Raw genomic sequence first — 22,313 nt, 5'->3', positions numbered from 1 at the left:
TTTGGGTATGTTGTACCTTCATTTTCATTAAATTCTAAAAAGTTTTTAATTTCTTTCTTTATTTCTTCCTTGACCAGGTTATCATTGAGTAGAGCATTGTTCAATTTCCATGTATATGTGGGCATTCTTCCCTTATTGTTATTGAAGACCAGTTTTAGGCCGTGGTGGTCCGATAGCACGCATGGGATTATTTCTATCTTTCTGTACCTGTTGAGGCCCGTTTTTTGACCAATTATATGGTCAATTTTGGAGAAAGTACCATGAGGAGCTGAGAAGAAGGTATATCCTTTTGCTTTAGGATAGAATGTTCTATAAATATCCGTTAAGTCCATTTGGCTCATGACTTCTCTTAGTCTGTCGACATCACTGTTTAATTTCTGTTTCCATGATCTGTCCATTGATGAGAGTGGGGTGTTGAAATCTCCCACTATTATTGTGTGAGGTGCAATGTGTGTTTTGAGCTTTAGTAAGGTTTCTTTTACGTATGTAGGTGCCCTTGTATTTGGGGCATAGATATTTAGGATTGAGAGTTCATCATGGTGGATTTTTCCTTTGATGAATATGAAGTGTCCTTCCTTATCTTTTTTGATGACTTTTAGTTGGAAATTGATTTTATTTAATATTAGAATGGCTACTCCAGCTTGCTTCTTCTGACCATTTGCTTGGAAAGTTGTTTTCCAGCCTTTCACTCTGAGGTAGTGTCTGTCTTTGTCTCTGAGGTGTGTTTCTTGTAGGCAGCAGAATGCAGGGTCTTCGTTGCGTATCCAGTTTGTTAATCTATGTCTTTTTATTGGGGAGTTGAGGCCATTGATATTGAGAGATATTAAGGAATAGTGATTATTGCTTCCCGTTATATTCATATTTGGATGTGAGGTTATGTTTGTGTGCTTTCATTCTCTTTGTTTTGTTGCCAAGACGATTAGTTTCTTGCTTCTTCTAGGGTATAGCTTGCCTCCTTATGTTGGGCTTTACCATTTATTATCCTTTGTAGTGCTGGATTTGTAGAAAGATATTGTGTAAATTTGGTTTTGTCATGGAATATCTTGGTTTCTCCATCAATGTTAATTGAGAGTTTTGCTGGATACAGTAACCTGGGCTGGAATTTGTGTTCTCTTAGGGTCTGTATGACATCAGTCCAGGATCTTCTGGCCTTCATAGTTTCTGGCGAGAAGTCTGGTGTGATTCTGATAGGTCTGACTTTATATGTTACTTGACCTTTTTCCCTTACTGCTTTTAATATTCTTTCTTTATTTTGTGCGTTTGGTGTTTTGACAATTATGTGACGGGAGGTGTTTCTTTTCTGGTCCAATCTATTTGGAGTTCTGTAGGCTTCTTGTATGTCTATGGGTATCTCTTTTTTTAGGTTAGGGAAGTTTTCTTCTATGATTTTGTTGAAGATATTTACTGGGCCTTTGAGCTGGGAGTCTTCACTCTGTTCTATACCTATTATCCTTAGGTTTGATCTTCTCATTGAGTCCTGGATTTCCTGTATGTTTTGGACCAGTAGCTTTTTCCGCTTTACATTATCTTTGACAGTTGAGTCAATGATTTCTATGGAATCTTCTGCTCCTGAGATTCTCTCTTCCATCTCTTGTATTCTGTTGGTGAAGCTTGTATCTACAGCTCCTTGTCTCTTCTTTTGGTTTTCTATATCCAGGGTTGTTTCCATGTGTTCTTTCTTGATTGCTTCTATTTCCATTTTTAATTCCTTCAACTGTTTGATTGTGTTTTCCTGGAATTCTTTCAGGGATTTTTGTGTCTCCTCTCTATGGGCTTCTACTTGTTTATTTATGTTTTCCTGGAATTCTTTCAGGCATTTTTGCGATTCCTCTCTGTAGGCTTCTACTTGTTCTCTAAGGGAGTTCTTCACGTCTTTCTTGAAGTCCTCCAGCATCATGATCAAAAATGATTTTGAAACTAGATCTTGCTTTTCTGGTGTGTTTGGATATTCCATGTTTGTTTTGATGGGAGAATTGGGCTCCGATGGTGCCATGTAGTCTTGGTTTCTGTTGCTTGGGTTCCTGCGCTTGCCTCTCGCCATCAGATTATCTCTAGTGTTACTTTGTTCTGCTATTTCTGACAGTGGCTAGACTGTCCTATAAGCCTGTGTGTCAGGAGTGCTGTAGACCTGTTTTCCTCTCTTTCAGTCAGTTATGGGGACAGAGTGTTCTGCTTTTGGGCGTGTAGTTTTTCCTCTCTACAGGTCTTCAGCTGTTCCTGTGGGCCTGTGTCTTGAGTTCACCAGGCAGCTTTCTCGAAGCAGAAAATTTGGTCTTACCTGTGGTCCCGAGGCTCAAGTTCGCTCGTGGGGTGCTGCCCACGGGCTCTCTGCAGCGGCAGCAACCAGGAAGACCTGTGCCGCCCCTTCCGGGAGCTTCAGTGCACCAGGGTTCCAGATGGTCTTTGGCTTTTTCCTCTGGCGTCCGAGATGTGTGTGCAGGGAGCAGTCTCTTCTGGTTTCCCAGGCTTGTCTGCCTCTCTGAAGGTTTAGCTCTCCCTCCCACGGGATTTGGGTGCAGAGAACTGTTTATCCGGTCTGTTTCTTTCAGGTTCCGGCGGTGTCTCAGGCAGGTGTCCTGCCGCTCCTGGGCCCTCCCCTACGGGAGCCCAGAGGCCTTATACAGTTTCCTCTTGGGCCAGGGATGTGGGCAGGGGTGAGCAGTGTTGGTGGTCTCTTCCGCTCTGCAGCCTCAGGAGTGCCCACCTGACCAGGCGGTTGGGTCTCTCTCTCACGGGGTCTGGGAGCAGAGAGCTGCTGCGGGCCGGGATCCTCGGGTGTGGGACTTCCGGTAAACACAGAACGTGCCTGGTCCTAGAGGAATTCTGCTTCCGTGTGTCCCAAGCTCACCAGACAGCTTTCTTGCAGCAGAAAATTTGGTCTTACCTGTGGTCCCGAGGCTCAAGTTCGCTCGTGGGGTGCTGCCCACGGGCTCTCTGCAGCGGCAGCAACCAGCGAGAGACATTTCTTTGAGGTTCATATCCTCTCAGAACAGTTTCTCAGCCTCTCCTGAACTGACCCAAACATAGCCAAGGGTCTGCTGAAACATTTCACTGAAAGCCAGACACAAAGCCTCTACTATACATGCCACTTAAAGCCAGGCATAAAGGGTTCACCAGACATAGCGCTATAAATCTGGAGATGTTTTTGGTCTCAGGTCTCGACTCAGTAGAGGCGGTGGATGCTGATAAATACTGGACTGTTCTCCATGCTATGGAATTACGTTGGCTGTGCCAAGTAATTATTATTGATAATGCTGTATTTTTATTTCTATTCCAATCCAGGATTTTTTTATTCCCTTTTTGATTTCTTCAACAACTCATCATTGAATAGTGAGTTACAAAATCTTCACGAATTTTTTTTGTATTTTATGTACTGTTCCTTATTGCTTATTTCTGGGTTTAGTCCACTGTGGACAAATAAGACGCAGGAAGGTGTTTTAGCTTTCCTGTATTGAGACAAACACAATGTTTCTTTAAAAATACATAAATTTTTAAAGAAAGTTTCACAGGCCGATGAAGTATGAGGTGGCCTTCTTTTTTTTTTCGGAGCTGGGGACCGAACCCAGGGCCTTGCGTTTGCTAGGCAAGCGCTCTACAGCTGAGCTAAATCCCCAACCCCTGTTTTTGCAAACTCTTTTTTCTTTCCTTTTTTTTTTTTTGAGTTGGCCTTCTTTATCTTGTCTGTTTTTTTTTCTTCCTAATTTTTGTATAAAATCTATTTTGCCAGATGTTACAATAGTGACACCTGCTTGCTTCCCAGTTCCATTTCAGTTTAAGGCCTTTTTGCCTTTGTAATTATTGTAATTTTATCAAGGGCCATAGCACTATGGACTCAAATATTTTAGACAAACTAAAAGGAATACGAATTGAAGTGTGTGTGTGTGTGTGTGTGTGTGTGTGTGTGTGTGTGTATGTGTGTGTATATCTGTGTGTGTGTATGTGTGTATGTGTGTGTATGTGTATGTGTATGTGTGTGTGTATGTGTGTGTATATCTGTGTGTATGTGTGTATGTGTATGTGTATGTGTGTGTGTATGTGTGTGTATATCTGTGTGTATGTGTGTATGTGTATGTGTATGTGTGTGTGTATGTGTGTGTATATCTGTGTGTATGTGTGTGTGTATATCTGTGTGTGTGTGTGTGTGTGTGATCAGAAAAGAGCGGCCAATCCAACCAAGTGCGATTCTAGTCATGAGAACATAATTTCACGTCACTCAGCAGCTCCAGAAGAGCAGTCTAGCCTCGGACACCCAGTGTGGCTACTTAATGAGAAACACAAATGGGAAAGTCCAATCCCCGGAGTGAAGGCCATAAAGTATGAGTGCTTGGTTCAAGAACCTCTCGGGGGCCTGATGTGGTGGTGCACACTTTTGATCACAGCACTTGGCAGGCAGAGGCAGGTTGACCTCTGAGAGTCTAAGGTTAGCCTGGTCTGCATAGTTCCAGGACAGCCAGGGTTATGTAGAGAGACCCTGTCCTCCAAAACAACCACCCACCCAGCCAGCCACCCACCCACCCACCCAACCAACCAAATAAAACTGAAGACCAAAAAATAATAAAAACCAAAACCCAAACCCAAAAACCAAAAACCACTACCAACAAAACCAAACCCAAACCAAAACTCCAATTAACCAACCAACCAACCAACTAACCAACCAACCCAAACCACACCAAACCAGAACCAATCCAACCGAACCAACTAACCCAACCAACCAACCCAACCCAAACCACACCAAACCAGAACCAACCCCCTCACTCCCACAAACCCTGGAAAGGATTGGGAACGAGGGGACGCTCACCTTAGTCCCAGTGTCTCAAAGAGATCACCTATCATCACCAGTGTATTATAAAGGCTCCAACATAGAAACAGTGAAATCCTAAGAGCTGTATAGAAATGGAATGGGAGAAGTACACAGGGCCTTCATGCCCCTCAGTCTTGAGTTGCCCTCCCTGAACCTCAATGCGTTCACCAACCCACAAGCTCTCTGTTTACTCATTTTTTTAAAACAACATATGTTTTATTCATTCTTTGGAAATTTTATACATGCACACAATGTATTTTGATTGTATTCATTCTCTCTCTCCCCTTCTATCTCCTCCTGGATCCCTTCCTCCATGTCCTCCTCCAAACTTTATGTCTTCTTGTTAGACACAGCTCACCAGGTCCAATCAGTGCTGCCCTAGATGCATGGGAGTGGGGCTGTTCACTGTTGCGTGGTTAACCCATCACACTCTTTTTTTCTTCTTCTTCTTTTTCGGAGCTGGGGACCGAACCCAGGGCCTTGTGCTTGCTAGGCAAGTGCTCTACCACTGAGCTAAATCCCCAACCCCCAACCCATCACACTCTTAAGCAAAACAAACTCTCTTCCTACAGCAGTCATCAATTGTCGAGCTCTCAGCTAAGGGTGCAGACTCACGTACCCTTACCCCATCCGTGCTGGAATGTGGACTGGCCTGGGTTTGTGCATGTCTCCTTCAGACAGCCACACCTGCTGTGAGTTCATGAGTGGAGCAGCCTTGCTCTGTCTGGAAGACTCTGTCCCAGTCCTCACTGACTTCTGGCTCTCACCGTCTTTACTTTCTGCCTCTGTAGAGTCAGAGGAGGGGTCTTCAGAGGAGGCTGTTTGATGTAGATGTCTCACTGATGGCTGAGAACTCCACTGATACTTTGTCTCTGTATTTGACCAGTTGTGAAATCTTGGTATCAACAGCTACACAGATGCTCCTCAAGTGAGGACCAGTGTGTCATCTGTAGGTTTAGAGTTACATATTTAAAAGACAGTTTGATGCTATGCTCAATTAGCAACATAATATTAGTCGGTTCACTTCTAGGACCTATGAGTTCCATAGCTGTGGGTCCTCGGCCAGATTTAAAGTACCAGGCATGGATTTCCTCCTGTCATGTGGGCCTTAGAACCAACCAGAAAGTGGTTAGCCACCTCTGTAATATTCGTGCCTCTACTGCACCTGTGGGCTTACTTCAGGGCAACTGTTATCATAGTCTTCAGGATTCACACTTTGGTACTTGTGATGGTTTGCACATGCTTGGCTCATGGAGTGGCACTACTAGAAGGTGCGGCCTTGCTGGAGGAAGTGTGTCACTGTGAGGGGTGGGCTCAGAGACCCTCCTCCTAGCTGCCTGAGGATGTTCAGTCTGTTCCTGGCTTCCTTCTGGTGAAGATGTAGAACTCAGCTCCTCCTGCACCGTGCCTGCCTGGATGCTGCCATGATGATCAAGGCCTTGATGATAATGGACTGAACCTCTGAACCTGTAAGCCAGCCCCAGTGAAATGTCGTCTTTATAAAACTTACGATTTTGGTGTCATGGTGTCTGTTCACAGCAATAGGACCCAAACTAAGACAGTAAGTACTCCACAGCACAGAGCTCCTAAATCCTCTAAGTATTTCCTGACAGGAATCTTTTATTGGTCATTGCCAGTCTGCTTTCTACTCTAACTAGGGTAATGCCCATGTAGTCTAGACAGCTTCAGGATGAGAACTGGTTATCAGAAATACCCAATGTGTGGTGAGAGGGAAGAGACTTTCATCCCTGAAGAAATGAGATGAGGAGGTGAGGCCTCACCTCATGAACACCTCAGTATCGACTGCGTACCAGAATTTGATGGGAAGACCCGACACTACACACTTTAGTCCCAGGACTTAGAGAAATCAAGCTATTTTTTTTCCTCAAAGATTTATTATGCATACAGGGGTCCCTCTGCATGTATGCTGCAGGCCAGAAGAAGGCATCAGATCCCATTACAGATGGTTGTGAGCCACGATGGGGGTGCTGGGAATTGAACTCAGGACCTCTGGAAGAGCAGACAGTGCTCTTAGCCTCTGAGGCATCTCTCCAGCCCGAGCTGTTTGTTATACTGACCTGGCAGCTTCCTCCCTGAAGTCTGACATTCATTAGTACTGGAAGAAGCGTCGCAGGCTGCTGGGGGAGAAAGACATCAAGATGGACCCGCAGCCCAGATTTGATTTGATTTTTCTGATGACTAGTGAAGTTGAACATTTTTCATTTCTATTGGCCATTCACATTACATCTTTTGGAACCAATCATTTCATTAACTTATTATTATTTATTGATCAGGTTGACTTTTGAGTTCTTTGTACATTCTAGATATCAATCCTCTGTCAAATGTACAAAGAACTCAGACCTGAGATTTGCTATAAGTTGGACTGATTGTCCAGTGAGCCACAGGGATCCACCTGCAATGTCTCCCCAGCACTGGGATTGCTATCATGCTAGGACTTTTACGTGGGCGTGGGGGTCTGGGTCTCCACGCTTTACCAACCAAGATACCTCTCTAGCCCCGTGTCAGGTCCTACACTGAGGTCTTTATCCATTTGGAGTTTATTCTTGTGGAAGGTGAGATATGGGAGTCTAGCCTCATTCTTCTACACGAGTATCTGGATCTCTCAGCATCATTTGCAGAAGAGGCTGTTGTCTCTCCAATATACGCCTGTGGTATTTCTGCAAAGGATTGGGTGGCTGCAGCTGCGGGCTGCATTCAGGTTTTCTACCATAGCTCACGGTCTGCAGCTGGGGTCAGATTCAGGACCTCACGGATCTGCGTTTGTGCCAACACCATTTTGTATTCACTATGGCTCTGCAGTTTGCATTGAAATCATGAATGCAGATTCCCCAAGCCTTATAATTTTCTGCTCAGGATTACTTTGGATCCCTAGGTACTTTAGTGTTTCCACATTGATAGTAAAAGAATTTTAAGGAAAGGCAATATATATATAGAGAGAGCAAAGGGGGAGAGATAAGTAATACTAAGGATGTTTACAAAGCTGCTGGGAAACAATATTTTATAAGCTTACTTAAATACATATATTATATATGAATACTACACACACACACACACATACGTTTATACACATTCACACACACACTGTTTAAGTTGAATTATGCCACATGGATGATAATGTTTTTTGTTTTTTTTTAAATTTTATTAGATATATTTCTTTACGTACATTTCAAATGTTATTCCCTTTCCCGGTTTCCTGTCCATAAGCCCTACCCCCCCTCCCCCATATGGGTATTCCCTCTATACGTCCCCCTTATTGTCCCCTCCCATATTCCCCTGCACTGGGGGTTCAACCTTGGCAGGACCAAGGGGTTCCCCTTCCACTCGTGCCCCAACAAGGCCATCCTCTGTTACATATGCAGTTGGAGCCCTGGGTCAGTCCAGTCTTTCGGTAGTGGTTTAGTCCCTGGAAGCTCTGGTTAGTTGGCGTTGTTGTTTTTATGGGGTTGCAAGCTCCTTCAACTCTTTCAATCCTTCCTCTAATTGCCCCCAAGGGGGTCTTGTTCTCAGTTCGGTGGTTTGCTGCTAGCATTGACCTCTGTGTTGGACATGATCTGGATGTGTCTTTCAGGAGAGATCTATATCTGGTCCCTTTCAGCATGCATTTTTTAGCGTCATCAATTTTATCTAGTTTTGGTGGCTGTATATATATGGGCCACGGATGATAATGTTTATGAAAGAACCATGGATGGTCTGACCAAGCTCCCAGCGGCCCACATGGGGAACCTCCCTTCTTTTAGTTGTTAGTCATTGCAGGGGATGTGGGGTTCAAGGAACTCCCAAGACAATGAGGGCCACAGCCATTGACCTTGTTGAAGACACCACATACTCTGGACAGAACACTGGGAGGAGCTGAGCTGGAACTGTATGTGTGCTACCCATGGCTGGAGAGATTATAAATTCTAGCACAAATCCTAAACCAATGTAATTTCAAAACTCTTTTCATATTTAGAGACACATGGCCCTCATCCCTTATCAAAGAAGCTTCCTTTTCTTTCAGCAGCTAGAGGAAATTACAGAAATCCACTATGAGGAGCAGATGATGGGACATGACCACGTCTGTGTCCCAGACCTACGGAAGGCTCAGAGGAAAAGCAAAGCCTTCCTCTGGTCCAAGTACAGACATTATGAATTATTGACCGTTTCTTAAAACTAGTGTGTGCAGAGACTGCCAACCACAGCTCCTTCCTCCTGGATGTTTACAGCCCGAGACTTCTCCTGGTCGAGGTATCCTGTGGTAATCAGCTAAACCTTCCTTCTTGATTCAGATGTATAAAATAAACACCTTAGGTTTCTAGACTGCTGCTGGCACATCTCCATCAAAGTGCACGGTCCACCCGATCCCAGCTTTTCTGTATGTGTGTCCTAGTTAGGGTTACTATTACTGTGATAAAACATCGTGACCAGGGCTGGAGGGAAGGCTCAGTGGTTAGGAGCAGTGACTGCTCTTCCTGAGGTCCTGAGTTCAAATCCCAGTAACCACATGGTGGCTCACAACCATCTGTAATGAGATCTGATGCCCTCTTCTGGTATGTCTGAAGACAGCTACAGTGTACATACATATAATAAATAAATAAACATTAAAAAAACCCAAAAACCATTGTGACAAAAAAAAAAACTTGGGGAGAAAGAGTTTATTTCACCTTACACTTCCAGATAACAGTCTATTAACGAGGGAAGTCAGGGCAGCAAACAGGGCAGCAGCTGATTCAGAGACCAGGGAGGGATGCTGCCTGTTAGCTTGCTCCTCACGGTTTGCTCAGTCTGCCGTGGACCACCAGCCCAAGTGTGGCGCCACTCACAAAGGGCTGGACCCTCCCCATCAAATGCTAATTAAGAAAATGCTGGATCTAATGGAGATATTTTCTCAGTTGAAGTTCCCTCCTTTCAAGGTATCTCTAGCTTGTGTCAAGTTAACATAAAAGTAGACGGCGCAACTGACTCCTTGTCAACTTGACGTGCAAACACATCACTGTTACGGCTTTCTTGTTCTTCCCCAAGATCATACATTACATCAACATTAACACAAATACTACAAAAGCTTAAAGTCCCACAATCTTTAAACATTTAAACACTTAAAAATCCATTATCTCTAAAATCCAAAGTCTCTCAACTATGGGCTCCTGTGAAATCAGAAATAAATTAAATACTTTCTTACTCGAAGAAAGAAAGGGAAGAAGCGGGGCACAGTCACAATCTGAACAAAGCAAAACAAGACTCCGAAAATGTACATAACTCAGTGACCAATTATCTGGGATCCACTCTGGATCTTCTGGGCTCCTCCAAGGGGCTCACTTCTATGGTTCATCACACAGTTTGTCTTCTAGGCACCGGCTGTCTCCACTCCATTGCTGATGCTGTTCTTGGTGGTCATCCCATGGTGCTGGCATCTCCGATATGCTGGAGTCTCCTGATGCAACTGGGCTGCACTTTCACCAACAGCCCCTCCAGGATTCTTTTCATGGTGACTCGATTTCTCTTTATGATCTCTTCAGTCCTAGAGTTTCAACTGACACTAAGGCTACACCTTTACCAATGGCCTCTCCTGGACCCTCACAGTGCCAGGCCTCAGCTGCTCTCCATGACCCCTTCATGCCTTTAAAGCCGGTACCATCTGGTTGGCTTTTATATTATCAAGTTTGGCTGCTGCACGAGGTACAACCTTGGCTGCCTCTAAAACACAGCGTCTGTGTGTACTCACCCTGAGGAACCTTCCCAGAAGGTCTGGGATGCTGATCTCTTCTTAACCATAGTCAACTCTACAGCTCCAGGTAACCGGCATCCATTGCCCCAGCAAAGCAAAGATTTTACTTCAGTGGTTCTGGATTCTTGTTAACCACAGCCGGCCCTTCAGCTCCAGTGGACCAGATGACAGAATCTTCACACGAGTGTCCATGTAGAGTCTTTGCTTCCCTCTAAGACTCCACAAGCCAGGCCTCCGTCGTCTGCGCCGCTCTCAGCCCTTTCTTCCAAGCTCCTACAAAACGGCTCACTGAGCTCTCAATACTCAATTGCTCTTCTAACCCAAAATCCTTGCACAAACCTCCCAAAGCAAGGTCAGGTTTGTCCCAGCAACGCCCCATGATCATGGTACCAATTTCTGTCTTAGTTAGGGTTACTATTGCTCCGATGAAACACCATGACCAAACTTGGGGAGAAAGGGCCACTTTGGTTTATATTTCCAGGGTACAATCTATTGCTGAAGGAAGTCAGGGAAGGACCTCAAACAGGGCAGCATCTAGGAGGCAGGAGTGGATTCAGAGGTCGTGGAGGGATGCTGCATACTGGCTTGCTCCTCATGGCTTGCTTGGCCTGCTTCTGTACAACACCCAGGACCACCAGCCCAGGGATGGCATCACCTCTGATGGGCTGGGTCCTCTCACACCCATCGCTAATGAAGAAAATGCTTTATAGCTGCAGGTAATGGAGCCATTGCTCAGTTGAGGTGCCCTCCTTGAAGATAACTCTAACTTGGGTCAAGTTGACATAAAACTGTCAGCACAACGTGTCTGTGTGTCTGTATGTCTATGCGTCTTTGGTTTCTACATTCCCCTCTCACTCCAGTTAGGTCAGTCCCTAAGCCATGAAGATCTCAGAAATCCAAACTGGACAGAATGCAGAGAGACATCATGGAGTGGCCAGCCCCAACTAATACGTCTACAATGTAACAACCCCTACACTCGAGGCTCAGGGAACACCGTGGAAGAGGGAGAGAAAGGATTGTGAGAGCCAGAGGTCCTGGGTGTCTGCTGTGAAACAGGGTGTTCTGGTCATGCCTGGGATGCCGCACTTGAGAAATCCCAACAATATTGTCACCTAAACAAGATATGGACAGTGACAGCACCAGTTAACATATTAACACTAAAGGACAATGTCATAAGGTCCTGGGCTGGAGAGATGGCTCAGCGGTTAAGAGCACCGACTGCTCTTCCAGAGGTCCTGAGTTCAATTCCCAGCAACCACATGGTGGCTTGCAACCATCTGTAATGGGATTCGATGTCCTCTTTTGGTGTGTCTGAAGACAGTGACGGTGTGCTCTTATACAATAAATAAATAAACATTAAAAAAAAATAAGGTCCTACCCTTAGATCAAGAGCTATAAGTGATCAATGGCTGCTGAGGAGAATCGAGATTTTCTCCAGAGATGAGAGCCCTGATAAGTGGTCAGTCAGCCTTCAACACATCAACACACGAGTAACACTAAAAGGAGTTGTATGTTTTATAACACATATACACACATGCACACACACATACATGCACATATACACATACACACATGAATGCACACATGCACACACATGCACACACACATATACACACATGAATGCACATGAACACACACATGTGCATACATGTGAAGGAAGTCAGGGCAGGAGCTCAAACAGGGCAACATCTTGGAGGCAGGAGCTGATGCAGAGGCCACAGAGGGGTGCTACTTACTGACTTGCTCCTCATGGCTTGCTCAGTCTGATTCTGTATAGCACCCAGGACCCCCCAAACAATATTAACTATAGAAGACAAGGTCATGAAATTTAGATGGGGGACATTGGGAGAGTTAGAGAGAGGAGAGGGAGGATAAAAATGATATAAATTTGATATCAGATTCTTAAAAATTTTAAATTAAAAAATACCTGAAATTGGGGATGGGACAATTGGTGTGGATGTCAAAGAAGTTAGGAGAGAGAGTAAGGGTGAAAATGGTCAGAAAACATTGGATGAACTTCTCAAAAATTAATAGGAATATTTAAGAAATATTAGTTTAGGGGTTGTAACTCTCAAGTGTGTAACTCAGGAAGAAAGCTATAGAAATGTCAGAGAACAAAGCAAAGAAAAGATGGGCTGTATGTTTTCTATCTAAACACAGTTTTATATACTTTTGTTAGCCTAGCTAGGGAGAGCCGGTAGGCCTCCCCTTACATCAGCGGTCTGCTTGACCACCTTGGTCTTCCTGCCATTCCGGGTCTGTGCCGTTACTCCAAGTATCGCAGGCATTTCCCTAATGTCCTTTTCACAGCGGTCTTCACCTCCTGGTTCTTCAGGCTATAGATGAGGGGATTCAGCATGGGCGTGACCGCGCTGTACTGCAAGGAAGAGAGCAAGTCCAGAGAAGAACCAGACGTGGGCATAAGATAACGAACCAAGCCCGACCCAAAAAACAAGACCACGGCTATGAGGTGAGAAGAGCAAGTGTTAAAGGCCTTGCTTCTCCCCGTGGTGGACTTCATGCTCAGCACGGTGGATACGATGCGTGCGTAAGAGAAGAAGATCGGGAGAAAGGTTCCCAGCCCATGCAGCAAGGTGGAGCAGATCAAGACGTCAACGTTGATGGAGATATCGGAGCAAGAGAGAGGAAAGAGAGAGGGGAGCTCGCACGTGTAGTGGTGAATGGTGTAGGCCTCACAGAAGTCCAGGTTCACAGCCAAGAGCACAATGACTACTGAACTGAGAGAGGCCAGGCCCCAGGAGAGCAGAACCAGCTTCAGGCAGAGTTCGTTGCTCATCATCTGCCCGTAGAGCAGCGGGTGGCAGACAGCAGCGTATCGGTCATACGCCATCATTGAAAGAAGAAAGGCTTCCGTTCCCGCGGTGATGAACACGAAGAAGACCTGAGCCAGGCAGCCCTCCACAGAGATGCTTTTCTTCGCAGACAGGAGGTCCTTCAGCAGCTTCGGAACCGTGACGGATGAGAAGCAGAGATCCAGGAACGACAGGTTGCTTAAGAAGTAGTACATGGGCGTGTGGAGGTGGGAGTCAGCCCTGATCACCACCAGCATCATCAGGTTCCCGGTCATGGTGAGGATGTAAATCCCCAGGAACAGAGCAAAAAGTAGAGCCTGGATCAGGGGGTCGTCAGAGAGCCCGGTGAGCACGAACTCCGTGATGCCGCTGTGGTTGCTCCGGGCCATTTGTGGATGGCGCGTCCTTGGAATTAAATAGAAGGAGCTGACATCTCTAATGATTGCGACCATGTCCTTTGGGGTCCCATCTAGTACGTCCCTCTGCTTTGTCTGGACCCTGCCCAGGCATCTCAGAGCTGCCCTTACCTGTACCTGGGTGGGAGTTTCAGATCCTGTTAGGTCATCATTGATTTCAGGTCACAGTGTTCACCAGCTTCAAGAGAATTCTATTCTATTCCATTTACAGGAAAAGTGAGTGTCTCTGCATCCTCGCTTACTCAGAGACCGAGCTCATACTGCACTCTCATCAGTTCAGAAATTTAAAGATGTGTAGCCCATATTTGCAGAGACTATTCTCTCTCTCTCTCTCTCTCTCTCTCTCTCTCTCTCTCTCTTCCCTCTCTCCCCCTTTCCATACTCTCTCTGTCTCTGTCTCTGACTGTCTCTCGCTCTCTCTCTTTTGTTCAAAGTCATTCAACGGCTCCTTACCAGAGACCACTCCATTAAGTGACTGGACACAGTTTTCCTGGGGTCACCACCTTTCAGTACAGGTAAAAATATATTTCTATAAGATTAGGGTATGGTGGTGAAGACTTAGATCTCAGCACTTTAGAAGCTAAGGCAGGAGGATTGCTATGAGTTCCAGACCACTTTGGGCTAATCCCAGGTACAAAATAAAAATGTTAACCTCAGGGGAAAAAAAAAAGAAAGAAAGAAAGAAAAGAAAAGAAAAACAGAAACCATAGGTATAATGAGGCTACTTTTAGTTATCTTTATGACAATGTAACCATAAAATATAAATTAAATTTTTATGCAAAAGCAGCTGGTGTGTGTGGAAGTCCTCACTTCAGTAGAGCCTCACCCGGAACACTTCCTCAGTCAATGTCTCAGCTGGTTTCAAAGAAAATCTGAATCTCTAAGAATAGCTAGGAACTTCTAGTCCCCAGGAAACGGAGTTCCCGCCCTACTTTTTCTGTGAGAATTTTGATACCCAAGGATATTTTTTGTAATGTCAGCATGGCAACATGTAAAAGAACAAAAAAAAATTAATGCCACAATTTTCCTTTGGTTGCCAACTCAATGTCTAGCTTGGATCACAGTGAGGAGCTATGGTTTCTTACTGAGAAAGGTGTCCACTCTTAATCTTTCAGCCATTTTGCTTAGTTTTGCTATAAAAGATTTGCCTCTTTCTCTGTCATTGTTTGCATTTTCTGCCACTTTATTTTTTCTACCACTTTAAATATATCCTCCTTTTAGTTTTGCAATTCTAAACTTTCGTGGTCTTCCCACTGTCACCTAAAAGACCACTTAAAGAAAGTAGTCTATCTTGGTGACTTCCTTCATCAGCCCACAGTTTCTCTTGCTTTAGTCTTAGCCTGAATAGTGTTTTCTCTCATGTCAAACATGTATTTCAGTTTTCACCTCTAGACTGTGATACAGACCATCATATAACAGCGGTCTCAAAATGTCACGTCCTTTTGGCACCGACAAGCACTCGTTTCATGCCGTTTCAGACCAGACCTCTCATGCTGCTCTGGAAGCCCCAACCCTGTAACCCTTAACAACAGTGATGCCCAGCAGAAGTCCTGCTGATCTTGTCAAAGCTCCTGAATGTTAAGGGTGCTCTCATCACCAGAGCGCATCCTGTAAACCACCCAACACCCTCGGATGCCCTCCATTTTGGAGAGGCTTCAAACAGTACTGCCATTAACTCAGATATATGATATATATTCCTGTTCTCCATATATGATTCTTTATTTTCATCTGCTATATCATCACGAATCATGAAACTTTTATTATTTTCTCTTGTCCAAGAGGGCCAGAAGTACATTGTTCATGGTAATGGCGATACTAAGAATAATTTAAACCTGATTATGGACTGTAAGTCATTGACCTGGGTGAGGTCCCGCTCACCCACCCCTTGTAACCTAATTTACCAATATTCCATTTCCGTTTGGTTTCCGTAATCAGTTTCTATGATAGGCTTCTGCATTAAATAAAGTTTCATTTTGTTTATCCAGGCAGCTGTGTTTCCAACACGCATATCCTTGCCAGGAATCCTTAAACAGGTAGCGACTCATCGAGAGAAACTTACTTCTGATATATATTAACAATTCTACCAACCCCGGCTTCAGCCCATCTTAGATCCAAGTCTAGGTCCGCTGTGCACCCGAACAAACACTTACCTTTGTGTTCTGGGAGGCTGAGAGCGCAGAGCCAGTGCTGGGGAAACACAGGCAGCCGGAGAAGTTACTTCCGAGGATTCTGTAGAGATGACGTAGTAAGCTAGTCAAATGGGACACATTCTCTGCAAAGGCTGGGCTGTTTCAAGGTGTCTGCACATAAAGCTATCCTGAAAAATCTCTTTTGTTTTGTTTCGTTTTAAAAGGGGCCTCAGTGTAGGATCGGGGTACCAGGCTCTCGTGTGAAGAGTGCTGAGGTGTTCCCGGAGGACCTTTCCCCGTCCATCTCTGAACCTACATTTTGTATGAGGTTGAAGCTACTCTGCTCTTTTTGATTCTCAAGTTATTACAAGGACGTGAGAGGAAAAAGTGGCTTCCTCACACTCGCTGCTTTTAGACATCATTGGAATGAAGAAACAAGCGAGTGGCTAGGTGTGGAAGATGAATCATGGGAAGGTGGAGAGAGGGTCCTGGGAGAGGAGGACTAACATTCGAACTGTGGGGGCATGGGGAATTAGCATGGGGAGGGAGAGGACAGCAGAGCTGGCAGCAGGAAGGGCTGTTTTCTGAGTTGTCCTCCTCTTCTGCATGTACTCACACTATTTGTGATGTGCCTGTGGTGCACATATTTGAGGGTGGCTTCAGTAACAGCAAAGGCTTAGTGTCGCTTCCCTACTCGGAGATCCGAGCAAGCTGGGGCATGCAGAACATCTATTTCTATACATTAATGGCATCATAGGCGACTGCTTTCTTTATTTTGTACATTCTGGAGTGAAAAGGTTTATGCCCAGTTTTTAAGGCATTACTGTCCTCAGTGTTAAATAAAGACCTTTCTGATAAGGTGTTTAAGGCAAGGGGTATGAATAGACATTCAGGAAACACAGAGACATTTGGGTCCCACGCGGAGGAGATGGTCGGCTAGGGTTCTGGAAGCTTAGGCATGAAGGATGCTTGGAGGAGGATCAGGATGAAGGGGGTGCATTGTAAAGTCATAATAGAGGCGTGCACAAAGGGGGTGCAGTTTTAAAGTGCATAGCATTGAAACTTAAGTTGAAGACACAGCAGAATTAGAACGCAGACAACACGAGGCACGGGAAGATCAGAGATTGCCCCCCTTACCATTCTCTTGGCTTCTCTTGGAGGAAGTAGTTGCACGTTCTCTGTCTTTCTCATCACGACGACTATTTCACAGGGGAAAAAAAAAATTCGTACGATGTAATTCCAAACCATCGGAGTCTGACTGTAGAAAAGACAGGCTCTCTCTTTGATCTCAGTCAAGCGAAAGACACTAGAGACACTAGATTTGGAAACTGTTGGTTACCTCACAGAACTACGGTTGTTCTGAGCATCTCAACCTAGAGCGCCATTCTGCACCGCAGGACCCTGGAGAGAAAGACAAGGGTGTTGTCTGCGGAGCCGCTGGTACCTGGAACAAGGGGCAGGCATCGCTTTCAAACCTTCTCCAGAGGTGTCCGGTGCAGTGCCTGACCTCATCTGTGACTTTGAATATTCTCGGAGAAGTACTATTTAAGGTGGGGGGGAGAAAAAAACAACCAACCAACGAGAAGCCTCTCTGTGCTTAGGCAGGTACCCAAGGGAAAGGGACCAGAGGCAGGTTCCCTGAAGTCTCAGCCCAAAGCCGAGCTTGGCTTCCAATTTCCTGAGAAGTTGAATTTGGAGGCACGGGGGACAGCCCGCAGGGCAATATTCGAACCTATGAGCTAAGACAATTATCTGAAGCGTAGACGTCAAGTCTTATTACACTGGGGGTGGGCTGGAGAAAGGGAGAAGAGGAAAGGACGTGAAGAAAAAGACTCAGCTGGAAAACGGGAATTTTCTTCATGGCAGCCTGGGGCCAGAATGCCCAGTGGTCACAAAGGGGGCAGAGCTGTGACAGGTTACAGACCCCATATTTTCCAGTGCATGCTGAGTTTGTTGTACTATTTACTTACTTATTTTGAGTCTCAAGCATCCCAGGATGGCCTTGAACTCACTAAGTTCAAGGATGATTGAACTTTGGGATTATAGGCGTGGGGCACCACGCCTGGTCTCATGTGGTGCAGGGGACAGCGCCCAGGGCTTTGTTGAATGTTGGGCAAGCGCTGTACCAGCTGAACCTTAGCCCCAGGGTTTCTTTATTTTTTCTGTCCTGAAAAAGTAATTGAGCCTTCAATTTCATCTCAAATATATGGTACATTTTTAAAAAAGGGACTCAGAATTCATATTTTTAAAAAGGGTACGGGTGTTTTGCCTTCACGTACGTCTGTGCACCAATTCCATGTTTGGTGCCTAAGGAGGCCAGAAGAGGGTGTTGGATCTGAGGCTGCCGCCTTGTGGGTGTTGGGAGCTGAACTCAAGTTCCTGGGAGGAAGAGCCAGCGCTCTAACCACTGAGCCTCTCTCCAGTTCCACATGGAACACATTTTTAACAGTTTGTCTGATAGAAATAATTCTTGCACAAAAGCGTCCTTGGGTTAAAAGGTATCTAAGATAAACGTTTTACTATTTGATCAGGGAAGACTCAGTAGTGTTTTAATGGAGTTGATGTCTTGGTAAGAAACACAGAGACTGCATTATTGCTAAGGACCAGGCACAATGAGGGACAGGATTCCAGGAAAAACTCGTCATGACCTTAAAGCCTTAAGGCTCTCTTATGTGCACGTAAGCTTCATTTGTGTACTTATTTACTTATTTCTTCCTTTAAAGTTTATTCAATACAACGCAGTCTCTAGCTTCACTGAGGTGGCTGACCATGTTCACAGCCAAAGCCACCTCTAAACCAGAATTCAGTTATTGAGCCAGCCCCAGCCTCGGCTTTCTTGTCAGCTCCAGGGGGCACAGCACTCCCTCTGTAGGTGTCTCTGTCTGTCCCCCTCTTGTGAATTTCATATGTTGCTCATTCTCTGAACCTTTGGACCTTGGCCTGCCAGTCTCAGGATGGCTGCTGCTGCAGGTAGGTGCAGGTAACCTTGGAGATACTGGATGCCCTCATTCATAAGGTTCCGGTAGAAATGTCTCCAGGCAAATGCTTCTCCATGGAGCCCCGAGACTTGAGACTGCATGACCTTCATTACATGAAGGCTGGGCATATCCTTGTCTGCCAGCTTGGGGTGTTTGGCCATGTGGACCTCTTTCTTGGCAGCCATCATGACTTCCTTAAAAAGGACTTCATAGATGGAAATCCCATTCTTCTTAGACATCAACATCAAGCTGGCTCTGAGATGGAGGTTGGAAAGAAATTTCCTTTTTTTTTTTAAACGTCATTGGGCATCCAATGTACAGACTTGCATTTGCTAGGCAAACACTTACTACTGAACTACAACCCTGGCCTCAGCCTTATCTTCAAATGTCAATCAAAGTTAAATCTAGCCTTGACTGATTCCTGAGCACTGTTGGCTTATTAGAAAAGAAACATCTCAGTTCTAGGAAGCAAGCCGGTAATAAAGGCATATAAATGCAGGGTAATAATTACCCATGTGGTGTAATTCTGGCAGCATTTGTAACATCCTACTCTGGTGTGCTGGCTAGTCTTACATCAACTTGACATATTGGAGTCATCTGAAAGGAGAGAATTCAACTGAGAAAATATCTTTGTAAGATCTGCTGTAAGACATTTTCTTAGTGATTTATTGGGAAGGGTTCATTCTATGGTGGGTGGGGCCACCTCAGGGCTGGTGGTCCTGGGTTCTATAAGAAAGCAGACCGAGCAACCCATCTGAAGCAAGACAGTAAGTAGCACCCTCCATGGCCTCAGCCTCAGCTCCTGCCTCCAGGTTTCTGCCCTGCATGAGCTTCCTTCAGTGATGACCAGTGCTGTGGAAATGTAAGCCGACTAAACCCTCTCTTCCTCTACTCTACTCGCTTTTTGGTCCTGGTGTTTTGTCGAAGCAATACAAACACTAAGACACCAGCATGCAGACCCAGAACATGAAGATAAACAAAGTATCAAGTGCCTTTGGTGCTTCTGGAAGGTTAGGACTTGATGTTCCTTGGTGAGGATCAGAGCCACCCTGTAGACTTATTGGGGGGACCGCCAGGAAAAGAGTGTCGGCAGGGACTGTATCTTCTCAAAGCTGTCATTTAATCCAGAATGAGTCCATTTTAGCCAATCTCTTATGTTCTTATGCTAGATTAAAAAATATAATGTAATCGAGGCTAGAATACACTTGGAAACACTTTATCTAATTTAACTCCTTGTTGACTCCAAGTTTGGAAACAAACATGCTTTAAAGTGCGACAGCTGGCGACCATGTGACTTTCACACAGTAAGTTTCTTCTGTCTTAGGTGCAGCAAACATGAAGACTAAGAGGGCTTAACTTGTTAGTGGGAAAGGTGCATGGGGATGATGTAATGGGTGCGCCTGTTCTCAGTGTTAGGATTGCTCGTGAATTTAACCAGTATTTGTTTTGTGAATGTACGAAAAATGTGCCTGATTTTATATTTCCCTTGAGATAAAACAGTACGCCACATTTATAGATTGTAAAGTGAGTACCAAGTGAGTGGTCACTGATCCCACGGAGGTAAATGGAATAATTCCAGGGAAGCATGAACGGTGGAGAGCAAAGATTGCCAAGGACAGAGTTTTGTGTGCAGTGGCATGTCACGGAAGGTAGAAGTGGAGAGACAAACAGACTGGGGTGGGCTCATCTCTGTGCCTGGGAGTGACCATCAGGAAGTACAGAAGGCAGCACACCAAGAGCCCCATAACTCAGTGGCAGAAGATAAGGAGCGAAGGTCCTGGCAGCTCAGTTGCAGAGGACAAGGAGCGAAGGTCCTGGCAGCTCAGTTGCAGAGGACAAGGAGAGAAGGTCCTGGCAGCTCAGTCTCAGGGAATAAGGAGTCAAGGTCCTCCTGGCAGCACCTCTTCGAGGGTCCTCTTTATTATGATGTCTTTTGTTTAAGTAAGTGTTCGCTGACATTCTTCACCTGGCCATGTTAGTCTTTGTTTTCTGAGCAGCAGTAAGAAGTTAGGACGAACAAGCAAACCGTGATGGAAGAAGGAAAGCCAGTGTGCTCATGGTCTGAGTTCAAACTACGATGTACGGATATAGTTAACTGTTTACAACACCATTGTTTACCCTTGACAGTTTCCTTAAAGTCAGTGCATCTTGATCACCATCTTTCTATCTAGCAGTGAATCAATAGTCTATGAACATACGAGTGTGACCTTGACAATAGGTCATAAAACTAAGAAGCAAAAGTGAAGGAAGATTGTTATTTATAGCTTTTTGGAGATAGCGTCTCCCTATATAGACCCTGAACACATGCCTTTCCCATTTCAGCCTCTCAAGCACTGGAATTACAGATGTGTGCCATAGTTCTTGGACAACTTCGGTTTTTATGATGGGACAAAACAGCATGTTTATACTGCTAGAGAAGTACTTATAGGAGTTTAAAAGTTAGGATGGAACAGTAAACACGGATGTGTCAAGGTCTAGGAGATGGTAAACATTCACATGACCCAACACGCGCACACACACACACAGACAGAGAGAGAGAGACAGAGAGACAGAGAGAGACAGAGACAGAGAGACAGAGAGACAAAGAGACAGAGACAGAGAGGGAGAGTGAGACACATACATACACACACGGACACAGAGAGAGAGAGAGAGACAGAGACAGAGACAGAGACAGAGAGACAGAAAGACAGAGACAGAGAGACAGAGAGACAGAGACAGAGAGACAGAGAGAGACAGAGAGAGACAGAGACAGAGAGACAGAGAGACAGAGAGACAGAGACAGAGAGACAGAGACAGAGAGGGTGAGGGAGAGGGAGACACACACACACACACACACACACACACACACACACACACAGAGGTAATTTTACTGGGACAGTTTTACAGAGACAGGTTATAGGTGAAAACAGAATGAGCCAGAGAATGAGAAGGAACCGGAAGATTAGAACATATTGTCAGAGTTAGTTTGAGGACAAGCAGAGCAATTCAGTCAGAAGCCTTGAAAGAAGCCGGTTTGAATCAGTCAGCTTGAAGAGGAGCTTTGAGGCAGAAGAGCTGAGTTGAACCAGCCAACCATAGATCAGAAAGAGCTACAAAGGGTGAGCTTACTCAGCAGTAAGCCTCCAAGAAGACAATTACATTTGGTGAACAAACGTTACCTTTACAATGGTATAGCTGGATGCTGAGGTAGATAGATTCCCGTCTTCCTCAGGAACGGCCACACTGATTTCCACAGTGCCTCTACAAGTTCGTACTCCTGCCAGCATTGGATGAGTGTTCCCCTTACTCTACATCCTTGCTAGCATGAGCTGTCATTTGTGCTATTGATCTTTGCCGTTCTAATGTGTATAAGTTGAAACCTCAATGTAGTTTTGCTTTGCATCTGATGGCTGTGACCACATGGGCACAACCTGCCCTAGGGAAATACAGCCAAAATCCTAGCATGTATTAGGAG

The 22,313-nt window shown here is 45.1% G+C and overlaps 1 protein-coding gene and 1 pseudogene across 1 annotated transcript; both read right to left on the bottom strand.

The window, feature by feature from the left end:
- Positions 1-12,789: 12,789 nt before the first annotated feature.
- Or8s8 (olfactory receptor family 8 subfamily S member 8) lies at positions 12,790-13,725 on the bottom strand. The gene has a single exon (NM_001000993.1). The coding sequence runs from the start codon at positions 13,723-13,725 to the stop codon at positions 12,790-12,792; it is 936 nt and encodes a 311-aa protein (NP_001000993.1).
- Positions 18,594-19,134, bottom strand: Rps10-ps3 (ribosomal protein S10, pseudogene 3; annotated as a pseudogene).

The sequence above is a fragment of the Rattus norvegicus genome, chromosome 7 (genome assembly GCF_036323735.1).
Source record: "Rattus norvegicus strain BN/NHsdMcwi chromosome 7, GRCr8, whole genome shotgun sequence".
In the NCBI taxonomy this organism is placed as follows: domain Eukaryota; kingdom Metazoa; phylum Chordata; class Mammalia; order Rodentia; family Muridae; genus Rattus; species Rattus norvegicus.
The sequence above is the reverse complement of the archived record's forward strand: the minus strand, read 5'-3'. Positions and strand labels throughout refer to the sequence as shown.

Excerpts from the sequence above, each read along its gene's own strand:
- Or8s8 (NM_001000993.1), bottom strand. The coding sequence starts at position 13,725 with ATGGCCCGGAGCAACCACAGCGGCATCACGGAGTTCGTGCTCACCGGG.